Genomic DNA, 11,785 nt, shown 5'->3' with positions numbered 1-11,785 from the left:
GGCGGGGAAAGACGGGGTGCGGGAGGGGGTTGCAGAAGGAGCCCAGCGGCTGCTGCTCAATGGCGGAAAAGCAGCCGGTGTTCTGACCGCCTGGTCCCCCTTATAGTTGTGGGGGAGTTTCCTGCCGGCGCGGCTGGAGTCTCTGTTTCTCAGGGTTCGGTGGCTGGAAGATGCTCCAGAGAGACGAGGCTGCGGCGGAGGAGGTGGCGGCGGCCGAATCGGCAGCGGCTGTAGGGTGGAGAGAAGGTGGTGGCGGCGGCGTGAGGGGCCGGGCGGTGTAAACAGCCCCCGAGGCAGCGGAGGCGGTGGCCGAGACCTGAGGGCAAAGCGGCGGCTGAGGCAGGGTCGCGCCTCCGGTGGCAGCCTGGGCTGAGTGCAGCGGGGGCTCTGCGGCGGGCGCCAGAGAGACGCCCTAGACCTCGCCTCCCTCGCCCCAGGTAAGGCCGCTGGGCGTCCGTCGGAGGGGAAAGGATCGGCTGTACCGCCGAGGCACCCGGACCGTTTTAGGGTTCCGCCAGGCTTCGGCCGAGGCCTCCGCCGCGGAGGTTGGGGAGCGGAACGCCAGGCCCGGCTTCTGGGTAGGCCCCTTCCCCGGCCGCCGCCTCCGCTCGCGGCTGAGGCTGGAAGAGGTGCGGTGAGGGAAGAGTTTGCTCCAACGCCTGGAAGTCAGCTGCTTTCCCTTCTGTGTTTCTGTCTACTAGCATCTCTCACGAGCGCACTAGGGCTGCCCGGGACTGGCTCTTCCCTTCTTAGTGCATGCCTTATTTGAAAACACTACCTTTCCCTATTTGTTTCCTCTTAAGCTTTTGCCCTGCTCTGCGCTCTGCTTCACTTCCTCCCTAAATCATTTTTTAACAGCGGAGTTCTTAATTGAAATTGCTATTGTCAGTACCCCGAATCAACCGAAGGCTCATTAAGAGTAGACTGACCAGCTTTATATGGTAGAACAGTTTTTTTTTTTAAAAATACTAAGTCTAACTTCCTTAAGAAAAGGATTGTATCATTAAGCGTAGAGTGTGAAAAATAGCACGAAAATAATTTTTTTAAATGAAGGGCTTAGTGAATGTTGGAAAATAGTTTTTTTCTTTCTTCCTTTTTTTAAGTTGCATGACCTCTAATGTCAGTTTTAGCAGATCTAGGACGTTTGCCCATCATATTTGGCAAAAATACTTCTTAAGCATTTGATAGCAGCCCAAATTCGTCAGTATTCAAGCCCTTCTGAAACAACTTGGAAATTAAAAAAAGAAAGACATGAACAACTAGGAAGCTGTTTTGATAAAGTCATAGTTAAAGAGCTTTTAAAATAGGCTCCACATGTTTAATGTATCAAAATAAAGTTGGCAGGAGTTTTGTAAAAGGATTATTTAGGAATTTGAGTAGTCATAGTGTTATGTAGCTATTTTGGGAAAAACATTCTTTTTCTGTTAAACGCTTACAACTACTGTGATGTGAGAATTACTGAGGTTTATTGTGGGATTAACACAGGAACTCTCTTTATTTGAGCTACTGCATGGATGGAGAAATGGTAAATTGTTCAGGAAAGACACTGTAAGTCACAGTATGTTCTAGGAGATGGGAGAGACATGCCATCAACACTGAATGTTATTAGATGTTATTTCATTTATTTTTTCTATTGTGCAATAGCATAGTTCCTATTGTTGGCCTACTTTTAAATAGAGCATTTCTAAATAGTTATTATTATAATAGGCTTTTCCAAGTGTATAGGCATATATATTCATATCCATATACATATACATAAATATGCACACACACATAAAGTTGAAGTAATAGTAACATGATAATTTTTAAAAAAATGTTTTGGTCGGCCTCCCAAATGGACAGTATGTTGTTACAGCAGAACTTTTAAAATTTAGTATTTAGGATAGATTTTTCTTTAAAGGAATAATTTTTGTTTTAAGCTTCTTTTTCTCACTGCCTTGTCTTTTTTCCCCCACCTCCGTTTTTTCTTTTGCACCCAGAAAGTCTTATAACTGTTTCTGCAGTAATTCTTATGTTGTGTTAGCATGGAGTAGTATCTTTTTATTTGTGCTATACCCATTAATATTTCTCCATTTTCTTGTACATTATCCTTTGGATTTGTCAATGTGGTGAATATTCTCTTAGAATTGACCAGCAGCGCTTTCAGCATCCATATTCTTATACTGGGTGTCTGATTTCTACAAAGACACTAGAAATAGGTGAGAAAGCTTTTTCAGTTTGTCTGATAGTCATGTCAGTAAATACTGATGTAAGTAAGCCACTTATTAAAATTACTACATCCCTTAAGATTACATCATCTGAAGGAATGGTGTAGTGTCTAAATAGCTGTGCTTCTAAGAATGTTGATCGAAAAGTTGGTAAGATCAGAAAAAGTGCCTCTTATTGAAAGTTACAACATTTTCCTATAAGGTACATTTTTTTTACGGAGTCTTTTGAATTAGACTGTGATGCTGATTGACAGTTTCTCCGCAGTCTTAAAAGAACAGAATTTGCCACGGTATTACTTGGTGATTATGGAAATTTATTAAAAAACTGGCTGAGCTGATATGGAAGATTGCAAACATGCCCTTGTATATGGGTTGGTAAACATTTTTTTTTTTTTCTTCAGAGCTGAGCATTAAACCCAGGGCTTCAAACATTCTGGGTAGTCTTTGTACCACTGAACTCCCATCCCCAGCCCTAAACATGTTAATAAAAGATACTGGGAGTGAATGATACTTTTTTCCCACCCTAATTGGTGTTAGTTACACATATAATCTGTATTTTATGGATATTTGTATATTAGATGTATTTATTTTAAAGTATTATTTAACAAGGAAAGTAGTAAAATAATATTCTAACACCACTCCTTCATCAAATTCACTTCATAATAAAGTGGAAAAAAATTACCTTCTTAAAATGCAGCACATAATATTTTACATTTTCTGTAAAGTATACCTTTCATAATTCACTGATTTTTAAGGGAAATTAGTTGAAAAACAACTGATTGTATCAGGGTAATAAAAATTTTTCTTTCTGTCTAGCATGGTGGTACACACCTGTGACCACACCTATGGATTACAAGTTCAAAGCCAGTATGGGAAACTTAGTGAGACCTTGTCTCAAAATAAAAAATGACTGGGGCTGTAGTTCAGTGATAGAGCCTTTCCCAAGCATGCATGGGGCTGTGAGTTTGATCTACAGTACCAGGCACAGACACGCAAAAAGGAATTGGAGGCCAAAAAAAAAAAAAAAAACCAAAGAAAAAGATTTTTTCAGTACAGGAAATGGAACCCAAGCTTCACACATGCTAGGCAGGTGCTCTACCACTGAACTATGACCCCAGCCCTTTTTATTTTATTTCTAGACTGAGTTTCCTTAAACTGCCCAGGCTGGCCTTGAACTTGTAATCCTCCTTGCCTTAGCCTCCCAAGTAGCTGAGATTCAGGTGTGCTTAATTGTGCCTGGCTTCCTTTATTAATTTCTTTTTTTTTTTTTTTCAAAGAGAGAGAAAGAGAGAATTTTAATATTTATTTTTTAGTTTTCAGTGTACACAACATCTTTGTATGTGGTGCTGAGGATTGAACCCGGGCCGCACACATGCCAGGCGAGCGCGCTACCGCTTGAGCCACATCCCCAGCCCCCTTTATTAATTTCTTGATAATGTTATGACATTTTCTAAAAGTGTAATCTATATACTACACACAAACACACACACGCACACATGCACACACACTACTTCTTTTTCAGACTAAAGATTTATTTTCTCATTTTGGGGATCAAACCTAGGACCACTTGCATACTGAACAAGTGTTCTACCACTGAGCTACAGCCACAGCCCCCCCTTTTTTTTTTTTTTTTGGACTGGGGATTGAACCCAGGGCCTGCCTCTTCATGTGTTTTACCACTGAATCATATCTCTCACCCCTTGGGGCACTTTATTTTTCCTTTCAGTTTAATTATTGATAGACATAAATAAACACTTTGCTTCTAAATGATGATACAGAAGAATTCTCAAATATTTTTCTTTTACTACATCTAGTGTGGGACCACATCTGCAGTACCTTGTTATTGCTTGGCATGGTATATACTTTTTCTAATATATTCCTTGTGATAACTTATATAACTTCAAGAACTTAGTAGCTAAATCACCTGTAGTATTTTAGTGTGTTAGTTCCTATATTAGATCAACATTTAATACTTTTGTATTGTGTTGCTGGGGATCCAGCTCTTGGCCTTGCCCCCATGTGCTTTACCGCTGAGCTACATCCCCAGCCCCAACATGTCAAATAGTTAATATTAACTTGCTGAAAATAAGATGGGTTCAAAGTTTTCTTTTGGAGTGTATTGAAATATCAAGATTATATTTATTGACACCTTAATTCTTAAAAATTTTAAATTTTGAAGTTGAGAAATACCACTACTTGGAAACTTAGTTTTGCATCTTTGTATGAAAGAAGATCCTGCCAAATATGCTTAGAGGAGAGAACATTGGAAGCTATCTATTGATTATAAGGAACTTATAGAGAAGGGACCAATTTTAGTGCTATTCAGGGAGAATAACATTTGTCTTTAGGATTATGTCATTTTTGTCTGCATAGAGTGTCCATTTCAGAATAGTTTGAAAGGTACATTGTATGATAGAAATAAGGAAAACTTTTTCTTTCATGGAAAACTATTAAAATGTGGTTAGGTAATCAGGTAAAATCAAATTTGTGGTATAAAATAAAACAAGTATATCAGTTGTGTTTGATAGGTGGTACATACCTGAGATGAAGCAGGTTTGGCAAAGGATATGTAGATTAATTAAGGGTCTGACATATTTCAAAGCACTTTTTAAGTTTAAGAGTATTGTCATTGGTTTTTAAATCTAATTGCCTTATTTTCTTGATGGAGATATCAGGACCATTTCAAACACTTGAAAAGGGTGGTTAATAGATTTTTTTTTTTTTTAATATGGGTGATTGAATCCAGAGGTGCTTAACCACTGAGCCACATCCCCAGCCTTTTTATTTTTTTATTTTGAGACAAGGTCTCCCTATGTTATGTAGGGCCTAGCTAAATTGCTGAGACTGGCAATCTTCCTATTTTAGCCTCCCAAGTCACTGGGATTATAGGCATGTGTCACTGCACCCTGCAGATGTTCTTAATAGATGTTCTCATGCCAGGTGAAGTGCTACACACCTGTAATCCTAGCTCCTTTGGAGGATGAGGCAGGAGGGTTGCAAGTTCAAGGTCACCCTGGGCAACTTAGTGAGACCTTATTTTAAAATAGAAAGGGCTGAGGGTGTGTAGCTCAGTGGTAGAGTGAGGCTGGGTTCAATCCCTAGTACCAGGGGAAGGGGGAGTAGGTTCTTATGAGTAGGAGAATCTAGGAGTGCTTATCCTGGCAGTGTTTTCCCCCTCTTTTCTGACTAAAGCATTCACCTCTGAGGTAAATAACTGGTATTATCTCTTAAACACAAGTGGCTCTTTGTAGTTCACTCAAAAGAGGAAATAGTTTAATTCAAAACAACTCCAAATGACAGAATATATAGATCAAGTTTAGATTTGGGAGGTTTTTTGTAACTCTTGTTTACTCCAAGCTTCAACCTACTGAGAAGTAAGAAATTCAGAACAGTCTAATAGTATTTATCCCCCAAGTCCCCTTACTGTTGCATTCACTGTCTGTCTTTGGTATGCAAGGCACTATTTCAGGCTGAAATCTGAACAAAAGAGACAAAGTACTGTCCTCAAAGATCTTAAATTTTGGTTACCAACACTTCCCCAGTTTACATTACAGCTGAGTTCCCTTTGTGACTGGTTTAAAACGTTGAGTGGGAGTAGGTACATTTTGGAATGTATGTTTTCTACACTACATTTAAAGCTGTGATTCCTCCCCAGTAACTGGGACTCAGGTATGCCCTGCCACACCTTGCTGAACTTTACTCCTTTTAACAAAAGAAAAGGAAGAGGAATTTTTCTGTAATTGGGCAGGGGGTGAGGTGGGGGCACAAAGAAAAATCTAGAATATGTTAGGAAGAAAGGGTAAAATACTAATATATTTAAAGAAAGATATTTATTTCACATTAAAAGGGAGCCAAAATAGAGAAAAGCAGGCATGAGGCATTTGGAGGCTTCACATGTTTCTGTTGGTTTGTTTGGGGGGGGGGTTCCAGCACCTACTCCCATACCCTTAACTTAAGAACATTTCTTCCTCTATCAAGGAAGGTTGTCCTCTTCCACTGAATGTGTGGCTTCAGGAGGGACTCACATGGAGCTGTGAGGGAGGAAGGGGACACCCACCGAGAGAGCCAAATCAACCCTGGCAATCAGTGGGGTGACAGATGTTGCAGCCAATTGACCCTCACATCCTCTATCCAATCCTTGATAGATGAATGTCTGGAAATGAGCATGAGAGAAAAGGTGGGATAATGGGAGAAAGATGTAAAGAACTTACAGTAGATCTGGTTTAAATAACTTGGTGAGGAGGGCTGGGGTGTAGCTCAGTGGTAGAGAGTGTGAGGCCCTGAGTTCAAGCTCAAAACCAAAATAAGTAATGGTCTGGGATGTAAAATATATGTTGTCATTTGTGTTTGAAAAGATCCTGTTGTTTCTGTGAAATATTCTGTGAAAATAACTGAGAGATTAGTGATTGACCAATAGTATCTGGTAATACTGCTACTGACTTGTGACTGCTACTTTTGTTCTCCTGTTGTCAATTCTGGTAAATGATGGTTGATCGAATCAATTTGTTTCTTGGTTTACTGTGCTCAGATTGTATATTTTTCACTGCTTCTCTGAATTCTAGAGCTGTGGTATATTACTCGAGGTTATGACTTTGATTTTCCTGTAAGTTTTTGCATGAGATAGTCTTGATGAACTTATTTTTGAAGCTAGTGCTTAGTTTCAGCTTTCTGAATGATAGTTTGGTAAAGATGTTTCTTTGAGTTTACACTAACACTGCACACTTAAATAAGCCTGAAGTCTTTGACCTTTTTTTTTTTTAAGGTGGTACTCAGATTGAACTCAGAGGCACCTGAGCCACATCCCCAGCCCTTTTTATTTTTTACTTTGAGACAGGGTTTCCCCAAGTTGCTTAGGACCTCATTAAGTTGCTGAGGCTGGCTTTGAACTTGAAGTAGTCCTGCCTCAGCCTCCTGAACTGCTAGGATTACAAGTGCCTACCACTGTGTCCCGCTGATCTTTGTTTTAATTCTTGATAATCTTTTGCTTTCATTTGTTGAGAGTTTTATGTAATTCGATTGCTGCAGTGAATCAATTGGATTTTTTATTTTAAAGCAAATTGTTTTGTATTCATTGTAGTGCTCCAATATAAAAACTAACCTAAGTTCTAGTCATGATCTAAGAGTTTTCATTTATTGCCCAGTAAGCCTTCCGATTACTAGTTACATTTTTTTATTTTTATTTTTGGTGCTGAGGATTGAACCAAGATCTTCCAGCATACTAAATGTGTACTGTAAGACTGAGCTACTCCCCTAACCCCATATAATTGATTTGGTTAGTAGAATTTTGAAATTTTATTACAGTTTTGGTGTTTGATGATTCTACACTTGAGAAAACTAAGTTTATTTTTTTCTGTTCATCTATTCTGGAGTAGTTTGAATAAAAATATAAAAATGAAACAAATTTTGTAGCTTAATATGTAAATTTTCAGTTATCGTCTCTCCTTTTTTAGATTTTTGTTTTATTAACTAGTTTGTAAAGACAATATAGGTTTGGAAGATCAGAGATGATTTAGATTACATAATTCTGCTTACCATATATCTTGAATCTTTTTCTTAGAGATAGAGTTATGTTTTTGTTCTGGTTATTCTCTTGAGTTTTTGCTTTCTGTTGACTTTTCTGCCTCTGGCTTTGCTTACTTGATTTTTATTTAAGTACAGGGTTGTCATCAAATTTGGAAACAGATGGATACACAATAAATTGGTTATTGGTCTTATTATAGGATATATTAAAATAATACCTATGTTTTCAGATTTTATGATAAGCCTATTGAGGGTGAATTTGTGTAGTTGGGTCTTTGTGTTTTTTTGTCCAATTTATAGTGCGTGGCCAAATGACCAAGTCAAGTACAAAGCATATTTTGAATACAAAGGAGTAGAGATAAGTGGTTCTAGAGAGTGGTCTGGTATCACATTAACCCCAGATTTTTAAGGCAGATGAAAATGATCTAATAAGGTAAAAATAAATGTGATATTTAATTGGTTGTCAGGTGGACTGGCTAAAAAGTTTGGGAAATGCTGGATAATATTAGCTTCAGGAGTATACTTGAAAGATATTAAGAGGGGTTATTGTCTCATGAAGAATGTGCAATGAAGTATCTTAACAGATACTGGTAAAGTTTTCTTTATTTTGATAGTGGGGATTGAACCACTGCCTTATGTCCCAGTTCTATTTGTTGGGTCTCTTTCAAATTTTAATAGCTAATTTAAAAAAAATCTTTCTTTTGGTAGAGATACATTATCTTTTAAAATGTTCTCTATTAAGAATTTTGTTTGTTTGAGATTTTGTTTAAAACTTACTCTGTAGGGCCAGGGATATGGCTCAGTGGTAGAGTCCTTTATGTAGCGAGCATGAGACCCTGGGTTCAATTTTCAGTACTGCAAAAAGAAAGAAAGAAAACTTAGTCTTTGCCTTCTGTAAACTGTTAAGATAATGTAATGACTATTAAATTCATGTTAAACTTTTTGGCTGCATATTTCATAGGTGGTGCTGCTTCATATTCCATTGCTGCAGGAAGCACAAAGTACCTGACTTTGGCACTGTTAGCAGTGCTAAGTTTTGATCATTGGTTTACTTGTGGTGACTGCTGAATGTCTCCATTGAGAAGGAACATTTTCCCTTGTGATTACCAGGTAATCTGAGGCATATTTTGTTTCTATGTGAATCCATTCTCCCTTCAGACTTTGATTTAATGAATTACTGATTTCTTTCTGCAAATGGGTCTTGACAGGGGTCATCAAACTACATGCAACCCATTGGTTAAATTCAGCCTGTGCCTTCATGTACCTCTTCAGAACAGGGGATCAACTCCAGGGCCCTGTTCATGCTAGGCAAGCATTCTACTACCGAGCTACATCTCCTTCCTGGGTTTGTTTTGGTTTTTTTAAGATGTCGATAGACCTTTATTTATTTATTTATTTGGCAGTGGACTTTTAATTAATTAATTAATTAATGTATTTATATGTGGTTCTGAGGATTGAACCCAATACCTTATACATGCTAGGCAAAGTACTCTGCCACTGAGCCACAACCCCAGCCCCCTCCTTCCTGATTTTTGATACTAGAATTATAGCCATGAGTGCTTGACTCTGAGCTTTTTATTTTCTTTTGAGACAGTGTCTCATTAAGTTGCTCACTCCCACCCATTGCCTCACCAGTCAGTGGTGAAAATGGTATTTCATTTTGACCTAACTTTGCATTTTCCTATTACTTGTGAGGGCCAGTAACATTCTCTTATTGGTCACTTAAATTTCTCTTTCTGGATGTTTGTCATTGTTGTTTGCCTTATTTTCTTTTTTTTTATTTTTTTAAATTTTTATTGGTTGTTCAAAACATTACAAAAAAGCTCTTGACATATCATATTTCATATATTAGATTCAAGTGGGTTGTGAACTCCCATTTTTAACCCAAATACAGATTGCAGAATCACATCGGTTACACATCCACATTTTTACATAATGCCCTATTAGTAACTGTTGTATTCTGCTACCTTTCCTATCCTCTACTATCCCCCCTCCCCTCCCCTCCCCTCCCCTCCCATCTTCTCCCTCTACCCTATCTACTGTAATTCATTATGTTTGCCTTATTTTCAAACTTTTTTTTTTTTTTTNCTCCTTTCATCTCTTTTTGTGTTACTGGGGATAGAACTCAGGGCCTGTAATTGGAGTAGGCCAACACTCTACCACTGAGTTATATCCATAGCCTTTTTTATTGTCTTGAGATAGTATCTTGCTGAATTGCCCAGATTGGCACTCAAAGTTGAGATTATTTGGCCTCAATCTCCTAAGTAGCTGAGACTAAAGGCTTGTGCCACCACACTCATGTATTTGTTCTTATTAATTGTGTTTATGAGTTTTTAGGAATTAGATTGTGTATCTATAAAGGGATGATACTAATTAAAGATTTTAACCTAAAGGCAATTCTAATCCCAAAATATTTACATTAAAGTGAATGTTTGAAAGGATAGTACCTGGATGGTAATGTTTAGGGCTGTGTGTGATTATGTTATATTTAAAAAATTCTTTGTGTTTATTTCTTTTCCTTTATAACTTCTTTAGTTTTTTCTGCTTAATCTTGCTGATCTTTTGTTCACTCCAAGCCTCAATACTCCTGGGAAGAGCCAAGGCTGCATGAATTCTGGTCTAGAGTCAAAGATGTTCTCAAAAAATGTTTCAGGGGTAGGCTAAGGGCATAAGAACTGCTTTATAATTAAGAAACAAATGGAGTGAAATAAATTCATTAGTGTGCCCTCTGTCTGCTCTAAATGGGTGTAGTTGGCTGGGTGCTTTAAATGTGAATCACTAAATGTAAAATTGCTGGAAATCAAGTACTTTTTGTATTTATTAAATGTTACAGTATATGATAGAGGTTAATCAGTGTTCCAATAGATCCTTAGATCTCTGCCAATTTATTATTTCTGGGAATGTTGGAATAGCTGACTAGGATATCCTTTTTTTTCGGGGGAGGAGTACCAGGGATTGAACTCGGGGGTACTGGACCACTGAGCCACATCCCAGCCCTATTTTGTATTTTATTTAGAGACAGGGTCTCACTGAGCTGCTTAGTGGCTTGCTGTTGCTGAGGTTGGCTTTGAACTCATGATCCTCCTGCCTCAGCCTCCTGAGCTGCTGGGATTACAGGTGTCTGCCACCTTGCCCAGCAGGGTATCCTTTCCTGAAGAAGTATCTTTTAAGTTAGCATGTATTATTCAGTACTTGCTAGGTGCCAAGGTCACAAGTTGGGGTTGGAGGGCATGAATGTTAAAAAGAATGTAAGTGATTGAATAGGAGCGGTGAAATGGTGAGATGAAGGGTTGGGAATTGTATGAAGGAGAAAGAAGTGTTTCATAGGCACCTTGAAAAATTGGGTCATCTAAATTAAGACAAATTGACTATGAGGGTAGGAATGAGCATGATTTACTTGAACGAGGCAGGGCCTAGGTATTGCAGATGAGAGAGGAAGTTTCCTAATAAGTAAATACAGAGTAGATATTTTATATTTACTGTTTTGCAGGGATTGGAAAAGCCATTACATTTTGTTGGAACAGTGTGTTTTGGGGCAGTCAAGCTGGGGATAATCTGCAGGGTGAATTAGAGGAAGGAGAGATTAGTCAGGGAGACTAACTTGGTGGCAGGTAGATAATCAGTACATTAGGTGATGATGCTCGAAACTAGGAGGGTAGGATGAAACACTTTCAAGCAAGATTGATGGAACATGTTGACTTAATAAAGTGTTGGATTTATATCAGAAGAATTATGGTTTCTGCTCCAGATTACATGAATTGGAATGCTGTTAATACAAATTAGGGGTATTGGGATATGAAGATGGTTTGGATGCAAAGTTGAAATTTTTGGTTACATTATATTTGAAGAGATGTAGCATAACCAAACAATGTTTAGAATCTAGGCTAAAATTCATCCAAGAATTAATTATAAAAGTGATAGCTGAGGAAGTGATTGCAGAAGGCAGATAATATGTTTCAGGTTAAAGGTTAATTATTATATTATTTGGGGTCCGTGACCATCTTTAGAAAGAATCTGAAGGAAAAATGAACACAAATGATTGCAAATGTTATGAAAGT

The 11,785-nt window shown here is 38.2% G+C and overlaps 1 protein-coding gene across 6 annotated transcripts in view; it reads left to right on the top strand.

Moving 5' to 3' along the window:
- Positions 1 to 47: 47 nt before the first annotated feature.
- The window catches only part of Ppm1b (protein phosphatase, Mg2+/Mn2+ dependent 1B), an 89,218-nt gene continuing 77,480 nt past the window's right edge, over positions 48 to 11,785 (top strand). For 4 of the 6 annotated variants that reach the window (XM_048804459.1, XM_048804458.1, XM_015479716.2 and 1 more), the window contains exons 1-2: positions 74 to 437; positions 8,689 to 8,837. In XM_048804459.1, coding sequence (XP_048660416.1) covers positions 8,796 to 8,837 — 42 coding nt within the window. In that variant the 5' untranslated portion in view covers positions 74 to 437; positions 8,689 to 8,795. Of the gene's footprint in view, positions 438 to 8,688; positions 8,838 to 11,785 lie in introns of those variants that run through there. The other 2 variants (XM_015479715.2, XM_048804457.1) reach the window with 2 other exon arrangements.

Source organism: Marmota marmota, unplaced genomic scaffold (assembly GCF_001458135.2).
Source record: "Marmota marmota marmota unplaced genomic scaffold, marMar, whole genome shotgun sequence".
NCBI classification, from domain to species: Eukaryota; Metazoa; Chordata; class Mammalia; order Rodentia; family Sciuridae; genus Marmota; species Marmota marmota.
The sequence above is the reverse complement of the archived record's forward strand: the minus strand, read 5'-3'. Positions and strand labels throughout refer to the sequence as shown.